General features: G+C 40.6%; 1 protein-coding gene across 1 annotated transcript in view; it reads right to left on the bottom strand.

The window, feature by feature from the left end:
- Positions 1-19336, bottom strand: part of LOC123981051 (ADAMTS-like protein 1) — an 80793-nt gene that overhangs the window by 35050 nt on the left and 26407 nt on the right. Inside the window, exon 2 of the mRNA XM_046065663.1 lies at positions 9681-9797. Within this exon, the coding sequence (XP_045921619.1) occupies positions 9681-9797 (117 nt within the window). The remainder of the gene's footprint in view (positions 1-9680; positions 9798-19336) is intronic.

Raw genomic sequence — 19336 nt, 5'->3', positions numbered from 1 at the left:
ACATAACATATACTGTGTATTACCACACAGAGAACATTACTTCCTGGCTACTCTGTTTGTGACATCAAAACAAAGTATAAATTCAGAAAGTGTCCTTAAGCTAAATATTTGTTATGTATGTAGCATTATATTAATTATATAATGGCAGTCATTTGAAAACTACTTAAGTTGTACTTAAATGGAAAATTTTCCTGGTGTGTTTGAACGTATTTTTTTGTTTGTTTTACCATTTTGTACTTGAAATGTTACAGTATTCTTTTGTAAGTATACTTTAAGTGTCAAAGGCTCTGGAACTTGTGCTTTACTTTTGATAATATTTAACCTTTGTGTCCTAAATAATGTTAGGAATAATCAAATAATAATAGATATTTAACTTTGCCCTATTTGCTGTGCAGGTACTGAATGTAATCAACATAGTTATCAGAGAGGCAGAGTTAAGCGCCAGCCAAGGATCATAAAATTCTTCAAGAATACAAAATACATCCTGGCAAGCTCCACTGCCCTGTGGAAGATTAGTGTGCGCGTGTGTGTGTGTGTGTGTGTGTGTGTGTGTGTGTGTGTGTGTGTGTGTATAAACATGAGATAGTGTGAGAGTGAATGAGAGACTCTTCACCTACTGTCCAAAGAGATCCTTAAATTATGCTAATTGGAAGTCAAAGGCTAACCTCCGTGTTGCATAAAGATTTTTGTGTAAGTATGTCTTCTTATGTTGCAAGCACTGTTCACTTTTCAGCTTGGAAGAGTGTCAGGGTCATTATTCAATTTTGTGGTTTGTGAACAGATTATTTTCTCTCCCAGGGCTCCCTAAGAGCGAAAACTATCTGTGAGTGTGGGCAGGAGTGTGTGTGTGTGTGTGTGTGTGTGTGTGTGTGTGTGTGTGTGTGTGTGTGTGTGTGTGTGTGTGTGTGTGTGTGTGTGTGTGTGTGTGCGCGCGCGTGCTTGTGGGCCTGCTGTAGGTCTGCACACATATTGTACACTTCATGGTTTTGATTTTCTCATGTTTACGCTCAGAGTGCTTACACCAGTTTGCAGTGATGGGTTCTCAGCATGCTCCAGAGGGAGACCACCACGCTCTCACTGTGAAGACTAAAACCTTCTTTCAATATGCTGTTAAGTCCTGTGCAACCAGAGATGTCGAGTTAAGCACCGGCCTATAAAAAAAGAGACCCTAAAATCCTCCAAGAATACACAGCTTAAACACAGACAAGCTCCACTTTTATGCCCTGGAGAACAACAGAGTTTAAGTTACATTTTGGAAACAAAACGACTCACCCTGAGGTGAAGGACACTGTTGTTAATTACAATACTTCAAAAGCTGAAATAAATGCTGACCCTTTTATGAATTTACTGCTTGTCTGTTACAGGCTGCTTGACTGTAGTCGCCACCATGAGGGTTATGTCTTAGATAACAAAAACATCTATTGCAAGGATGATGGGACCGCAAAATCCATTATGTAGTTAATATAATAATCCCCTCATTTGTGCTAGGATAATGTTTAGGATTAAGAGGCATCGAGATGTTGTGAGATAAAACTTTATTTTCTAATACGATAATGTTTTATGACTTATTTTCATATATACAGTAAATCATTTGATGTTCCTCATCATTTGATTCCTATTGCATTGTCTGACTTATTTGTTAACATCATCTACTTTGATCAGTTGTAACACTTGTTGCTTCAAATGTAGCCAGCAACCCTAATTAAAAATATGATGTTACCGTTAACAACTGTCACCCCTCCCCCTTTTGAGTTTAAATACACATTTGCAGGTCAAAAATGAATGATCAAATATGGAATAATGTTACAAGAGATATAATTTCCCTCAATAACAAAACAACAAATGTTTAATAAATTATTGAATTCATTTGAATCACAAATGAATCAGCACCTCATTTTTCTATTAAGATATTTATTTTGTTGAGGAAGAGGAACTGAAAAACATATTACTTAATTTAACTCTTGCATTTTGTTGGAAAGAGTTTATAATAATTGGTTTGAATGTTCTGCCTCAGATTTGTGAAGTGATCCACTGTTTGGCATCAAATGTTTGTTCTGACCATAAACAAAAGTTTAAAACCACAATTACTATCTGCCTTTAAATTTGAAAGAAATAATGATTTGGCAATTATTTTGTTAATAATCGATATTGAATGATATGACATTTTTTATCGTGATAACATTTTTGGCTATATCACTCAGCCCTAGTGTTAAACGGATGGTAAACACGGAAAAGTAGTGTTGAATAAATACGGTTGTTTTCAGCTCTTAGTTTTTGTATGTGGGTGTTTTAATGGGAATGTGGATCATTCAGATCAATTTAAGAAGTACCTATGATCTCGTTCCACATTTTATTGTTTGTCATGTAATGTGGGGAACTGGTCTTGTCTCGGTCTCGATAATCTCTGGTCTTGATGTGGGCGGTCTTGACTACAACACCATTATCATATATATCATATATAAAGTAGCAAAATACACACATCTGAGACATTGGAACCAGCAAATGTGCTGTAATACTGGACTAATAAGGCATTTTTTATGCTATGGTGGCATTAATATACCTCATAAAATGGAGAACTAGCACAAGATACCGCTACATAAGTTCATTAGGACCCTGAATCAGGGCTGACTCTTTCAGGGATCAAAACTGGGACCTTTAAAATGCAGCCCCAGCTGTACTGGATGTAGCAAGCCAAAACCACTGAGAGTGAAAACAGGCCATGGGTTCCCAGATAGGAAAATTGGGAGATGTGTGTGTTTGTTCTGCTAGTGTACTGTACATGCCCAACCACTACCATACAGAGCCATTAGAGCCCACATTAAAGACCGGGATCCGTTTTGGGTTGCACCTTGCTCACTGCCTAACCTAAACTCTGCTCCGCATGGGTGGCAGAGATCCCTCAGCAGCAGGTCATTACTGCTGTAACTCTGAATAACAGCGGCTTGCATTGGATATTGGCTACGTACTGCAGGCTGCCTGAGCCCAGTATGAACACCTCATACAGCGGCTTACATTGGAGTGCCACTGAAGTGATTAAAGTAAGTAACTGCCACACTGCAGTTTATTTCAAGTCAAGAACCACAAGCTGAAAAACAACTTGTCCTAGACCCATTTTTTATTTTAAAGTAACATCTCTGTTGACTTTTTTATAAACAGCTTCTAAGTCCAAGAGTGTGGGTGGGGGACTCCCATCCAGAACTTGTTAGGTTGAGCTGTTATTGTGTGGCTGCAATGTTCTGTAGCAAAATTGTATTTCCTTTATTACCCTCTTATTCAACCAGAATGAAACAACATTCATAGCAAAGGCCTTGAATGACCTTGCCCACGTGCCTAAACACACATGCAGAACCCCCCAAAGAAAGAGGCTTAACAGTAACAATCGCCTCCACTTGGAGGCAATTAGTACACGCAGTGCCAAAATCCAGAGCTAAGACATCCAAAAATTCCTGGATGAAACTTGTTGGCTTCAACACGTCCCTATTGTACAAGTGTGTCTCTGTTTGTGTCTGTGCATGCCTGCGTAAATGCATGCCGAACGTGGAGGAGAATACAAACATCTGCAACAGGGAGTGCGACCTGAAATGTAAACAATTAGAAATCAATCACTCTCCTAGAAAATGTGTGCATGCCTTCACTCGCCGAGGAGGAGCAGATATTGCAGAAGGTGGGGAAAGAGGAGTGTGCAGATAAAAGGTGTGTGTGGGGGGGGGGGATTTACCCATTAATTATCAGAAGAAGCAGAAATCACAGACACATGGATTCCCGTATTGCATAGTACATGCACATGTCAGCATGCAATTACAAACAACTATGGGATTATATGAGGGTAGGCTGTGCAAGAGTCTCTGCAGATGGGAGTGTGCGTGCAACCAGGAGCAGACACACTACTGGCTGCATGCATTCACACACACCAACATTTGTTATGTGGGTGTTGTGGTGAAGCCTTGTCCCTGGTGGTATTACCTCAGCAACACCACTCCAGTACCCACAGTGAGACCACATCAAGGGGGGGGGGCGTTGTATTCGATGTGGCGCTGTAAGGGGTGTGAGGGCCAAGGCTTTACTGAACACATATGTTGATGGAACAAACACAGGGGTGAGAGAAAGATCCCCAGTCCAGAGCCACATGGCTTAACACCATATTCACCAGCACTCAGCACTTTCTTCAAGAGCGCTGGGACCAAGCCTCCAAACAGCGCTCGCATGTGCCAAACACGAGTCGGCCAGCCAAAGCGCACAACTCAGGAAGGCAAATGTCTCCTAATTCACTGCTCGCCTCTTCAGCCCTTTCTTTTTCTTGTTTTAAATGCACACTGGACATCATTTATAGCCTTCCTAGTCAGGGTCTCTTTCAGATAGCTGGCTATGCAAAAACAAACACTGGCATTCACGGCTAACTTGAGTCACAAAAAAAGCAGTTATTAAGTTGTTGTTTGGATCCAAGGTTTTCCAATCCAACTACAGCATGAGCGGCTTCACGTAGAGGCAGTCTTTCTAATAAACATCCGAGTCAATCACATGCAATGTGGACAGATCGATATTGCTAAAGAAAATAACTCAGGGAACGAAAAAATATGAGCAAAAACAATGATTTCACAAGAGGATGATGGGACACATTGTGCGTTTTATTAACAGTGGGTAGAGAGAAGTGGGAACTGTATGCAAAAATGAATGCATGCCAGTGAATGCTCTTGTGCTCCAGTAATGTATGTTTTTAGTGTTCCTGCGTGTGATGTTTTGATGAGATTGAGTTGATTTAAAAAAAAAAGCACACAATCAATATCTGCACAATGTTTTTCACATTGATTTCACCTCTTACTACCTTGTGCGTTCAATGAGAGAATGACAGCATCATTTTTTGGTTTGATTTGAAGAAAGAAAGATTTTTATAGGCTTCTAGTGCGACATCTTGAAATAACCTGATCCGACGTTTAGGAAGTTAAAGGAACAGTTTAACATTTTGGGAAATCTGCTTATTTGTTTTCCTTTACAGACTTAAGATGAACATATTGATCCCACTCCTATATCTGTATGGCAAATATGAAGCTGCAGCCAGCAGCTGATTAGTTTAGCTTAACTGGAAACAGGGGGAAACGGCTAGCCTAGCCACTGCTCGCCTGGTCCAGGTCAATAGGTTGGCATCAATCCTTTTATCTAACTCCTACCAAGATAAGAAATTTGCATATTTACTAAAGTGCCACAAAATGTCTAACTAATCATTTTTTTTCTCCCTGTAGTGATTTCTTTGTAAACAAAGTAAACATGTGCACTGTTTCTCACAAACATGTGTATTCATAAGGCCTAATAAACGTATTGCATTTCAATCCTCATAAAACATTGTCAGAGCTAATTAAAACGTAAAGGGTTTATATCCATGTCCTCTGCTTGCCATCAGTCCATACACCATCCCATTTGTTTGCGGTCTTCTTCCTGCCTTTTTTGGCACTTTGCATGTTAAAGCCTTGAACTGTTAATCTGTCCTTATACAAGAGAAACTAACAGAACTGGAACCCACTCTTTAAAACTTTACTCAATAGCACTGCAAGTGGTCAAAATCACCTCAGGGTACCTTTAAGGTTGTAAAGGTTTCATACAACAGCTAAAAAGTAAGCCTATTTCACAACATTAAAAGCTCGGAAATCCCCTAAAGCTTTAACTTGAAGCGGTGTTAACCACAGGGGGCACAGCACGTAGTGGAAAAAAAAACTTAAGCCTAAACATCCTCTCTGCCTGCCAAAACTAACATGCCCATCCTTTTAATGAAGACAAATGAAGTGTTTAATTGTGCAAGAGCGTTGCCCTTTCCACCTGGCGCTACATGCAAAACACAGCTGCCAAGGCAGCGTGCAGCTGAGCAATGGGCCTCTCGCTCTCCGAGCTGCTGCTGAGTGCTCCTTCTGCTTGCCACCCCGACCCAGGCCCTCGGCCCCACTCGCCCAACCTCAATTACTCCGAACCCTGACACCCTGCCAAAAGGCAGATCCGTCTCGGCACTTGTTCACCCTGAAGGTTTTTAAAAAGGAAAAGAAAATGCCCCTGACTGTTACTGCCTAAGGTGCAATTGAGCATGCGAAAACATTAAGGCCCGGATCGCTTGGCATGTGATGAAGTGAGAGAGGCAGAGGGCAGAGAGGAAGAGACGTCCAACAAAACAGCCAGTGAACAGAAAGATGATAGGGAGAAGAGGTGAGAAAATAAAACAACAGTGCAAAAGGACATCACCGCCATTCTACGAAACATGTCAAGACAGGCAAAGTGTCCTCACACCGGGCCTCAAATCATTGCTGCAAAGTGGGGCTTTAATGACTGTCATTATCAAACACTTACCTGTCACAACCCATAATATCCAAGTCATTATTGGTGTGGATAACACAACATGTGACCAATAGCAGCAATCAATTCATCCTGATGTAGTGTAAGTCGGTTTACAGAGAAAGAGGACTAACTGAAAGTACTTTGTGTACTTTTGTAACTCTCTACTGCTGTGGTGTGTGTTGACTTCTTTTATTTTCGGTATCTAGATTATTAGAAATACAAGTAGTAATTAGAGCCCAAGTAAGTTCTCGGGGGGTACTTAAGGTTCATACGTCCATAGGTTGATTCTTCTCTTCTATCCCAGCTCTCAACGTCACATTCTGACAATGATTAGACATTTACAACACTTCTGTCGTCCTTTGTTTTTCTCTTTCTCACTCAGTCACCCTAAGGATGAGCTGTAGCTGCCACCTGGAGAGACTGGGTTTTAATCTCCACTTTAACCTTTAAAGTTTCAGTTTAACAGAGATGAACCATTACACATTAGTTATCTCCCCACAGTTAAGTAAATCTGACAATTTGATAAAACTTAACAGAGAAAGAGTTTGTCGCCATTTCAAAAACATATGTTGCAGCTTCTGAGTGAGTTGCTGCTCTCAAAACTGCAGCAGATCAAACTCACACGCTGGAAAAATTCATTCATGGCCAAAACAATGAGTGGGCATAGTCAGCGCGGGATTTATGACGAGCTCTTCTGTTTATCTTCACCGACTTACTCGTTCAGTCATGTTAAAAGACAGACAGAATTTCAGCCATCAGACCCCCCGCACACTTTTATTCAGGAACTTCTCAACTCAATAAACTTACTTAATATTTGTTTATGATTGCTGTCACTGCTGAAGCTCTACAGTACATGCTTGCCATCACATAATAAATATGGGTTAATCTACAGTACAAAGGTATGTTAGGCCCCAGCAGTTGAAGACAGCTCTATTCCATCGAAGTAGCTCATGCTGAGGCTGCCAGGAAAAACACTTTCCTTTGGAGAGAACAATTCATCTGTGGCCCTCTTGAGGGATAGGCTATAGGGTGCTGGGGAGGTCAGTCTTATTGCCCACCAACCGACCCTGGCACATACTCATGAAAGTTAAACAAGAGAAAGCGAATACACTTTGGAGTCTGAGATCTGCCTCCTGGGTTGCTTGCTAATTAAGCGACGTTTGTCTTGGCTTAGAATCAAGCTTAATATTGAACTAAGATTCAACATAGAACAGCGCTACAGGCATACAAAGACCCAAATCCACAAAGTGTTGAAAAGAATGGCTCCTGGGAGTCTGCAGGCTCCCCATCTGAAGACATGTTAGCATCATACATGTAGCAGGGGATGGCAATTCCATTTAAGAAACCACATTTTAACCTGCCCTAACCTTGAATGACAGGTTAAAATGTTAAAATGTGGGCAGAGAAGATTTAAAAGTTAAAGTGTAGCTTTCTGTCATGCTTCTGTGCAACAGAGACAGAAGTGAACACTGCAGAGAACACTGATCAAGGGAGAAGTGATTACAACAATATTAAGGTTGAAACCCAGTGTTATTCTTTAAAGCTAGCCAGGAAGCAAGTACAAACGGCGACCCTGGCTCTCTCCAAAGGCCCTACATCTCTTCAGCTCATTAATTAAAGGAAGAGTTCAACATTTGGGAAATGAAAAGAACGATGCCACTCTCATTTACTGTATGCGTAGCCTTAAATATAAGGCTACAAACAGCAGCTGGTTAGCTTAGCTTAGCACAACGACTGGATTTTTCTACTAGCAATTATTAATATTACATTACAATTAATTAACAACTTATATCTTTTTTGTTTAGTCTGTACAAAAAGTGAAAAATTATAAACTTGTCTATTTGTGTACAGTTTAAACAAATGAAATTCAGTGTGTCTTTGACTGATTTGTTTATTTTGTTGAGAGGTTATCTTAAGCTGGCTGTCTTCTGACTCTAGCTTTATTATACAGACATAAAAGTGGTATTGCTCTTCTCACATAACTCTTATTTCTCAAACTCTTGAACCATTTCATTTACAGGGAAAGATCCCCAAAGAATCAAGCAACACCACCAAGGCACCTTATTTCCACCTGTGTTTGGTGGAAAAAACAACCCAATCAAATTCAGGCAAAACGAAAAACATAAAGAGCAACTGAGGCTTGGATGGCATGAATGCAATATGTGGGATTGGATATATAAATACAGTTTGTGTGATGTTTGGTTTGAAAATCACTTGCTGATGCAAATTCAAAAATTTGCTTGAGGTCAGTGCATCATAAATCACACACTGCTTGGTTACAATATGAAATCCAAATGCTGTAAAGATAGCTATTTGTGGTCTCTAACTACAGTTCTGTAATCTTGTACCACTCCATTTACATTTTTGACTTCTAACATAGTTTTTAAATTGTTTTTCCATTAAGTCTGCCTTTGGGATATAAAAGAGCATGTAAAAGGCAACGACGGACCTGAATGCTGTCAAATCTATATATAAAAATCACTTGAAGATACAAGTAAGGGCAAAGTTAAGAAGAATCTTTAATCCCCTCTTAAAACTGAAAATGACCTCTGCCCGCTACTGATCTGTAAGGCTATCCTGCACATGTAACTGTGATCCTTCTTTAAAGTGTGATGGCAAGTTCAAGCAGATCATCTGTTTCAAAAGAAATGTCACTATATTTGATCAGTTTTCAAATGGTGTAGAGGGCTGCTGAATTTTCTATATGTTAAGGTCAAAAGGGCCATTTAGTCAAGCTTGTGAAAGGTGTGTAGGATGGACTTATCACCCAACAGAGGAGGTCATACTGTATATGTGGGTAGGTGTAGGTAAACCAGAAAAAACTTTTGTCACAATCACAGTTTAAATTGCACCAGGACCAATAGCATCACAAAGGAATGATGAGGTAGGCGAGCTGGACGACGATTTCTGCAACAACAGCAGCTCAACCCTCCCTCCCACCTAATTTGATAAAAAATCAGGGTGAGAGATCAGCTTAAGAAAGCTGCTTCGGCCAAGGTAATGACAATGTGGGAGCAAAAAAAATGTGATGCAAAAAAGCCACCCCACCCTCGAAAGTGTGTGTTTACATGTGCTGCCCTGTTTCACATCAAGCTGGGTCAGCCCGGCCTCTACTCCCAATGTCCCACGATCATCATTCATTTGTATTCATTACTGAGGTGTAATATGGCTGATTTCTCACTCCTCTGGTGTGTGCATTAAGTAAACACACCACAACAGATGTAATGCCTGATTTAACTGACATTTTAATTTATTTCTGACTTTAGTTATAAAAAGGGGAGAAGTGTGAGATCTGAAGTTTATGTTTGAAATGCACACTGACGGAGTGCACCGATAAGTGCAGTGTTTTATGATCAGGCACTCACAGGGTCTTCTGGTTTTTGGCTGACATCATGGAGAGGCTCTTCTGGAAGGTGGTCTCGTCTAATCAGAGTGTATTCTCTGATGAACACTGCACCCCCGTCACTGGCCCATACAGCAACCTGAAAAACAAAAGATCCTATCAGAGGTGTCCTGTAGGTCAATACATGACCTTTTGACTACAAGCATTTGCAAAATCCATAGCATTCATGGAATAAGATCCAGGAGGCAGTGTGATGCAGCCGGGGGAGGGTATGACGGCAAGAACAGGTTAAAAGCCCTTTGCCTTTAGATGTGGCTGGACAACACTTTGTACAACACAGTTCATTTCAAAGTAGGTAGGTAAGGTACTTTAAAACCATGTTTTATTGATTATTACTGAAGTATAGATTCTTCTGTAGGTTAAAACCAAGCTCAGTGAAGCAAAAAGCTCGTTTTTATTCACACTCTAGTGTTTCCACCAGATAATGCTATTTCACCAGCAATGGTGATGGAGGGAAATGTAAGTAAATTGTACAAAAACATCCATTTCTGTTTGCAATCATTTACTCAGCATTGTCTGTCTGTGCTACAAACCGCACATCCCTCTTGATGAGGGGAATCTCCGGAGGAATTCACAGACGAAGAGATCTTATATCAGAAGACATAGTAGCCCACCTCTTCGCGGAGATGGGTGGGGAGTGAGGGACATCTTGGATAGGGTCCATTAGCAGCACAGCGGGGCCCCGCATACTCAAGGATGCACAAATTGACAGAGCGGGGGCCCTCAGCTGCTCTCCGTGGGTCATAAACACCCTGTAATGACCCGGGTCAACTGCCTGCCTCCCGGGCTTGTGCCAAGGCAGAGCGAAGCAGAGCAGGGGATGTGGGTTTGGGGTACTTGAGATTCTTCACATTGTAGGGGGTTGAAGATTTTTTGTTGTGTGGCAAAAAAAGCTAAGCAACTGGAGCAAAAAACATACACCAGCTTTGTGTGGGAAAGAGCCAGAGTGGACTCTTAAATAAGACAAATCAAATCTGGTCTAAAGCCCTACACTCAGCACCGCTTAGTTGCAGTCACTTAGACTGGGGAGGCATCTGTAACAACACATAAGTCACTGCAGTAAAATGTGGGCAAAAGCCTCCTCGGATGACCAAGATTATTATGTACGTGCACATTTTTGTTGGGTATGGAGTTGCTCATGTGGCAGCTGTTGGGTCACAACATAACATTTTGTCTTATCTGTCTCTTTATGAATAAAATTTAAGAAACACCAAATTTTCACACTGGACTATTTACAATTAGCCACCTGGTTACCTGTTAGGGGTCCGCAAATAAGGAATGTACAGAAGCCCTGGGAGGCAAGTGAGAAACATTTTCTAAGTCTGATCTAAATAGTTTTCTCTCGCGTGAAATTGTTCTCGTTTTATCCTGGCAAACTCTTTTTTGTTCTTAAGTCATAAACACAGGAGAGAAAACTATTTAGATCAGACAGAAGTTTTCTTTTCTCACTTGCCTCTCAGGACTTCCGTAGAATGAGATGAATGAGTGTGAAAACTCATCTTATACCTGTGAGAAACTGGTCAAATACATTGCTGGAAATTTAATACAGCATATGTTTCTCAGATTGACTCAACCATTTAAAGTCTTCTACACTATTTACCATAGATGCTTTAATGCATTTAGCATGGGAAACCAAATAACTGATATGAAAAACGTTTATCTCTGCTGACATGACAAACGTTGCGCTGAAGCGTGTCCTCTCTGCCACTGATGCTGAAAATTAAAATGTTGCAAAACTACAAGACAGGGGTAAAGCAAATATAAGTCAACCATACGAATATTAAGAGAAGCTTTGCTTGTGTGTGTGTGTCGGCTAAGATCTACTGAAAACCACTTATGTGACCAGATGTCCTTGCTCAAGGCTAAATGGAGGCCCATCTGAGATGAACATACCGATTGTGTCTTTCTCAAGAGATTTTTTTCCCCAGTCTGCAGAACTTATTTTCTCACACACTTTTAGTGTCTTAACACCAAACAAATCTGACAACCATTTCCTTGTCATTTTGAAGTTTGCATCCATCCTCCTTCAAGACGTGAGATATGCTGGAACGAGACTGATCTGCAGGCTAATGGTGCATGACAGCTAAAACTCTCACTCACTGGAGTCTTAAAAGGGGGATCTATCAAACTTGTTTCCCTAAGCAAACAAGCTGGCTGTCCAGTGCCAATGTCAAGCATCCTGCACAACCCTGGACTAAACCATCAGGATCTGGCAGAAGACTGGATTTGCAAATTCTATCTGCTATGAAATATATTTATATACACCACAGATTTGCTTTGTCAAATATGTGTTGTATGAGCCAAATTGTTGCTGCCTGGATTACATTTACTGGCAACATTTTAATTCCCCATTACAAGAAGTGTTTGTAGGTCCATAGGACATGAAGAGAAATATCATGGTCAAATACTGAAAAAGTCAAGGATTCTGTGTCATGCTTCAAGTCTCGTTCACCGTTTCCATATTTAATCAAGACCACGATCTTTCCCTAGCTTTAAAGCTTCTCTCAATAGGAGGGTGGAAACACATGGGTCCACTACATCGGTCCAGACAGAAATATCTCAGCAACTATTGACACAAAATTATGTGGACATTCAACGTCCCCATAGGATGAATCCTAATGACCGGTGATCCCCTGACGTTTCTTCCAGCACCACTACACGGTACCCTAACACGCTAAACCAAGGTGGTGAATATCAAAAACTTTAAGATTTCTTTGATCGGTATACCAATATGGACTAAAAGTACTTAAATAATCAAGGAATGGACACATATTTGGACTTCATGACAGCTTCAACAGGTAGGGGGTCACCACTTTTTTGTCTCTCGTTTACCATATCATGCCAGTAAATCGGAATGAATTATACTTTGGTGCTCATGGTTTCCTTAAATAATGAACTAAATGATTAGATTGTGGAGAATTTAGCCGATCTAACAATGTGTAGCATGTCCATACTGACAAAAAAGTTAACATTTGTATGCGTAGCTTAGAACTAGCTCAAGTGGGCGACATGAGGGACTTAAGAGGTTTTAAATATCAAAAAAAAATAAAAAATAACAGACCTGGCGTCTAATTGAGACATGCGAGTATTTGTCAAAAGTGTAGCCACACCCAGCCAGTAAAAGGGCAGACAGACGGACAGAGACGCCTTAGTGAATAGAAGTGCTCCACTGATGTGCAAAGTTCTAGCCGATCGATAGATCGACAGATAGATAGATGCATGATGTAAACATCATTTTTAGGAGACATGGTTGTTATCTGGAATCCTGTGAACTATAGGTCGATGGAGGGAGCCCACTTTAACACCAAGACATGGAGTCTTTTTCCTCTCTGGGATCTAATGAGTGTTAGATTCTGTACAAGCATGCACAAACTCAGGCAATGTTTGAGTTTATTTGAAATGAACATGACAGGGGTTAGAAAAACACACACTCCTGGTTTGTAGGGCCGCCCGTGATTGAAAGAACCAACTCCAACGGGACATTGCAATCTCTAAAACTACACATGTGAGGCTCAAATCAGATGTGTCTGAGTGTGTATGTGTGTGTCAATGTGACAAAGGGCAAGGGTGAAACTAAAACAAGGAACCAGGCCGGTGATTCATTAACCTCCAAGGCGAGTCTGATTTCAAAGAGCACGTGTCAACCAGGGAAGAGGAGAGGAAGTGAACTCAGGGGCACGTTGGGTCTTCAAAAGCACATAATCAACAGTAATAACACCAACCTGATATTATAATTGAGCTTTCCTATAACGTGGTGCCAGCTTCCAGTGTTTGGGTGGAAACTGTGAAAAGCGAGTGACTTTTACCATGCTACACAAGGCCAAAACCTAGACTTGTGTTTCGTGCATTGCTGCCTTTGATTAATAAGATTCCATCCAGTGTTTAGATAAGGACACCCCTTTCTCAGGACTGGCTCCTGTCTGAATGAAACCTAAGAGGAAAAGATATTTTTGCTAATCCACCTTCAAGGGGATTTATATGAGCTTTCACTTAACACATTTTGGAGGAGGAAACATTGTGGCCTCCCTCCCCCCCCAATTTTCCTCTGCTCCTCTTTCATAAGCCTTTGCCATATCTGTCCATGCCCCCCCCGCCCCCAACGCATCGACCCGCTCACCATGAAGGAACCATGAGATTACGATGCACTTATTTTGATATTCGCTCATTACAGACCGAAAAGCCCACGGCTACTTCAGGATGTCAGGACTGATAAAGGTAAGAGTCATAAAGGCCATGACAGAGTCTTGGCTCACCTCAGGCAACAAGACACCATTCAGTGTAAAAGAGGAACAAAACACTGATGGTTACAATTTTCACTTTAGGCGTTCACACAGAGGATACCTGCAATGCAACAGCTCATGACTAAGCTCTCTGGGAAACTAAATAAAACTGAAACAGCGCTTTCATCACATTCTCTGATTCCTGATGGATTGTTTAGTTATCTTAATGTTTTTCCTAAGACTGCCTTTGAAGATGTACCTTCTCCCTCAATTCCTCTGCCAGATTTCTCTCAACTTGATTTACATGTACTGATATCTGTCTCCCAAGTGCAGTCGGTTCTGCAAGCATGAGGAGAAGAGAGGCAAGGAGCTCAACCTGTCTCCATTGCTACTACTTGTAATCCATCTTTGATAGATGAAATATTTTCCTGGCACTGTCATCACATGCCTTTGCACTCCCACTCTGTTACTCCCATATTTTAATGTCTTGTAATGATGTGTGGCACCTTCATAATGGTGCATGAGCACTTCTTTGACACAGCCTTCTTAAGTTCTCATGAAACAGCACATTACTTGTTCAATAATCGGTGGTGTCAGAGAAGAGGATGCTGTCCAAGCCACATGTCATCTTGGACAGCGGCTCCCACCCCACTCCATGACGTGCTGGTCAAACACAGGAGTACTTTCAGAGAGAGACTCATCCCTCCAAAATGCAACACAGAGCGCCACAGCAAGTCATTCCTGCCTGTGGCCATCAAACTCTTTAACTCCTCTGTCAAAGTGTCTGACACTAGAACACTTTAACTCAGTCATTAACTGCTCCTGGTAGTGCAATATCTGACATATTGTGCAATATTCGCTGTTGTAATACTAACGTGCAATGGTCTAGTTTCATTTCTTGGGTTACTCAGTTAAGTATTTTTAACCCATTCCACCTCAACAGTACCAGCACTCGTTATTATTACAACATTTATTCATTCCTGCTATTTATTATTCCACTTCTGTTAATACTGTAAAATACTGTCAATATCCACATTTATTAATTGTTAGATTTTTATACTTTCTTATATTCTGTACTTAACTTCTACTATTATTTCTATTCCTTTTATGCCTTGATGTGCAAGAGAGTATCTGTAACAAACCATTTTCCCTCAGGTATCAATAAAGTATTTTGATTCTGATTCATGATACTACTGCAGAAAGTTGTATGGGACAGATCAGTTAAAAGTGTAAACCAAATGGAAGAGAGTCAGGTTCCACTGATGGGAAGGAGGGGAGTGCTGTCAAAAACCTTTCATGGGATCATCATCTGCACACCACTGTTGAGGCTAAATGGCAGTTTGAAATGTACCTTTATAAAAACTTTTATATGATTCCCAAGTCAATGTTTTTCACTTTTAAATTTCAACCTGGTTTTCAGGAGCAGTAGGCAGCAAAAATTCTGATAAACCCAACAACACACGACCCGCAGACAAACAAAGTTAGTGACTAGTTCATAAACACAGAGGAGCTTTTAGCGGCTAATGCAAGATATTTCCCTAAGGAGTAGGTGGAGACCAAAACAGAGCTAAAGGGAAAGTGAAAAATAGAATTTAAATTTGTCAGGCAGCCGGAAAAATTAATGCTAATGTTGCTCTGCTGACACGGGGCTAATATACTGAAAGTATATAGACAAGCATTCACACTCTCTTTCACACGTGGGTAATTTAGAGTTGCCATTTCACCTTGCCTGCATGTCTTTGGACTGTGGGACTGGATAAAATACAAGTAGACACAAATAACCTAATGTCAGACCTTTCAAATTGTCTCACATTGTAAAGGGGATGACACAAGCCAAACAGCAGACTTTATAATGTTTATTTATTATGTTATTGCCATTATTAACATGATATATGCTCCAAACTGCAGCATGTCTGAAAACTGCTACTACTCACTCTGAATCTCCATCCTGCACACGATTGAATGAAAGAAGGGGAAGACAAAACATTATTTTCACAACACTTTTATGAGGATAATATAGTTGCATGACCATATGTTGATGTGTTTGGTGCATCACACCCACATACAGACGTCAGAAAGACAATGCGGTAAAGAGCAATTCTATTGGGCCTTGGCCCTTGCAGACGTCTTATGAACCTGAGAAATAGAGGATACGAGTGCTGATGGCGTCAATATCCTCAGTAAACAGAAGACTTTGACCACTTAGCACTTGGATTGCAGCAAGACTATTTTGTCACTCCACCCCAGACACTGTTGTACAAACACTGCGGCGCTGCCTGTCATACAGACACAGGCGAGAACAAATTCGGGTGTGAGGGGTTTACTTCTCCTTGTGAAAAGCCATGGCAGTGGAATCGACCATGTCACCTGAACACTGCAACTTCCCGTCTGTCCAGTGCAGGTACAGACATGGTGAAGGTGCCCCGACTTATCAAAGTGTGAGGAAGAGGAGCTCCAAAGACTGGTACCCTCCAGACATGGCCTATGTGAGGAGCAGGCTGCACATACGGAGGAAGATAATGGACAAAAAAACTCAATGGACTGATCATAGTGAAGATCAACACCTGCCAGGAACTTGGAGCCTACTTACATCACTTGGAGAACATTTTTGCCTCGACAGTCTTCAAGTTAGCAAATGTGAAGAAAGAGGTAAGAGCCACAGCTTGTTTTTCAGGTCCCTTATTAAAGTGTCCTGTTGTATATTTAAACTATATAAAAAAATTGGTGAAAATTCTTAGCTATTTGGATTGCTGTTTTAAATTATTTAAAATGTGTGTAATTTATGTAATTTCACTTTTTAATTGTATCCCACTGGTGCTTTAATTTTTAATTACATGTTGCCTACCGTATGAACCCATTAATACTTAACCATAACCTTAATTAACCCATTATACTTTGGGAGGAAAAAATGTAATATTGTTCATTTGGGCAAAAACAAAAAAAAAAAAAGTTGGGTTTTTTTTTTAATTTCAAGGAAATTCTTATTTTGTAAAGTTTATAAAATGTAGAGGTGTTGTTGATGATGCAGTTTGTGTTGCAAGGGTCCATATTCTGTCAAAGCAGAACAACCATTCTCAGTGTCGGCTTACTAAAACTAATCATGCTTCAGACGTAAGCAAGGGTGGCTGACTGAAGTATGTTGTAAATGGTTTACGCACTAAGTATCATAACTCATGACAGGTGTTACCCCATCTTTCACCCGCTGTCAGCTGGGATCGGCTCCAGCTCCCCCTTGACCCTGTCTCTACACAGGATAGGCGGTTTATGATGGATGGATGGATGGATGGACTATTTAAGGCTTTGTAAATATGTATTGCAGTTTTTGCTAATCCATATTTAATAAATATATTTATTAATTATTAATAAATCCTGTAATTATTAATGTGACCTTTCTCATTGACATTTATTGTGCAGGACTTAACACAGTTGTTTTTGAAGGAATAATTAGAAATTTTGGGAAACACACATAAAAAGTTAAATAAGACGATAGATACCAATCTCACGTAGTGCGTTAAGTGTGGAGCTGTAGCCAGGAAACAGTTAGCCTAGCTTAAAGTAGTATAAAAACAAGGGGAAACAGCTAGCCTGTCGTAAAGACGACCATCTGTGGTTTTTAGGTCTTTATGCTAAGCTAACCACCTCCTGGCTTGCACAGACATGAGAGTGTTATCAATATTGTCATCTAACTCTCAACAAGAGAACAAATAAGTGTATTTCCCCACATGTTTAACTATTCCGTTAATCATGTTTTATATTCTGAATTTCATTTATCCCGGCAGGTTTATGGTGTACCGTCTCTTCAGTGAAAAACAGTAGAGTAGATAAAAGTAGATGATCAAAATAGATGGCTACAAAAACAGCCTCCCTGATATTACATGCGAGTGATGTTTTTAGGGTTTGAGTCCACTAACTGTGTCCCATTGGCTTTCTATATAAGGCAATAGGATATCTCATCTAAAGAGGTCATCATCGATCATTTTACACCATAGTTGTCACCAGCCATTTTTCTTCCACGATCCGCTGGCTTTTGTGAGAATCCCTTTCTGACCGCAGAATATCAGCCTGCAATACAAACAGAGACCAAATACTGTAATGCTCACACCGGCTGTGCCCTCACAATAAATCACGTGTCTTCACTCCCAAGCGGACCACAAGCTGACTGCAACTTGAGCGCATGACCGGTGCAAGTGTGCAACATTACCAAGTAGCATATTTCCTGCTAAGCAGACAGGTTAGTCCACCTGCTGACCATGTGTGGGGCCACAAAGGCTCATCGTGGAGTTTCTACGTTAGCGGGCAGCTAATTATGTGGTGGGACACCCCAATGCCGACTTCTCCTGGCTTACAATACAAACACATGGAAATCCAGTGCTGAAGCCTTTTTGTATCCCATTAGCCAGCAGCGAGACATCTCAATGCAAAAATAGCTACACCACTAACATTAATCTCTACACCAGACAGTGCGGTTTTCCCGCTCAGGTAACGACTGCTATTATATTTAATGTGGAGGTTTTTAATGAGGTCCTCAGAAAGAGTTCAGACAGATCAAAGAACAGCACAGACCGCTGTGGCAATGGCAGTACCGGAACACACTGTGAGACCGCAAAATCAAAAGTGTTTTTTTCTTAATACAATACATACTGTATACCCCAACCACCAGGGTGATGATTCTCCCTCACTGGTAGTTACACCACTGAAATGCTTGATTGGAGAGTGAACTGGATCACTGTAGAGTAGGAGCATCACAGTGAAGGTGTCGATTTGATAATAACAATAAGCAGACTACAAAGATATTATTTGGTCCCTGTTGAGCTGGTGAAAGAAAACACAGGAGCAGAGCAGCTGTGCAGAAAAAGTCATTATGATTTAGTGGTTATAGGCCTTCTTAGAAAGCTGGATAGTAACATTTCTCTGCATGTAAATCAAATAATACATGGCAATATGAAGAATACCTTTAGACTGACTGGTATATGAACTAGACAGACAGAAGTAGCCAGACAAGAAAAGTAATTGACTAGTGAATTGCCAATTCAAAATAGCTACAGTGTATTACCTTCCGTCTGGTGACTCTTTAAAGCTGCACTAGCCAATAATTTTAAAAGAATAATGGATCAAATGACTATACTTCATGTGAAAGGTATCGCTTGTAGTGAAGAGCACACATAGTTACCCTCAGTTCTACAGAGCAAGTTGGATATAGTGAAACATATATCATCCCAATAACCATATATTTTCCTCCGCAAAAATAGTAATTATTGAACTCACAGTCATCTGGTCACCAGAAACACGTTCCAAACGGACGTTGCTTGGTGTCTGCTGGGCGCATCAAAAAGCAACTGTTTGCTAAGGCATCGGCAATATAAAGATCATGAGGCAATAATATATCAGATGTCTGGGG

The sequence above is a fragment of the Micropterus dolomieu genome, linkage group LG12 (genome assembly GCF_021292245.1).
Source record: "Micropterus dolomieu isolate WLL.071019.BEF.003 ecotype Adirondacks linkage group LG12, ASM2129224v1, whole genome shotgun sequence".
NCBI classification, from domain to species: Eukaryota; Metazoa; Chordata; class Actinopteri; order Centrarchiformes; family Centrarchidae; genus Micropterus; species Micropterus dolomieu.
The sequence above is the reverse complement of the archived record's forward strand: the minus strand, read 5'-3'. Positions and strand labels throughout refer to the sequence as shown.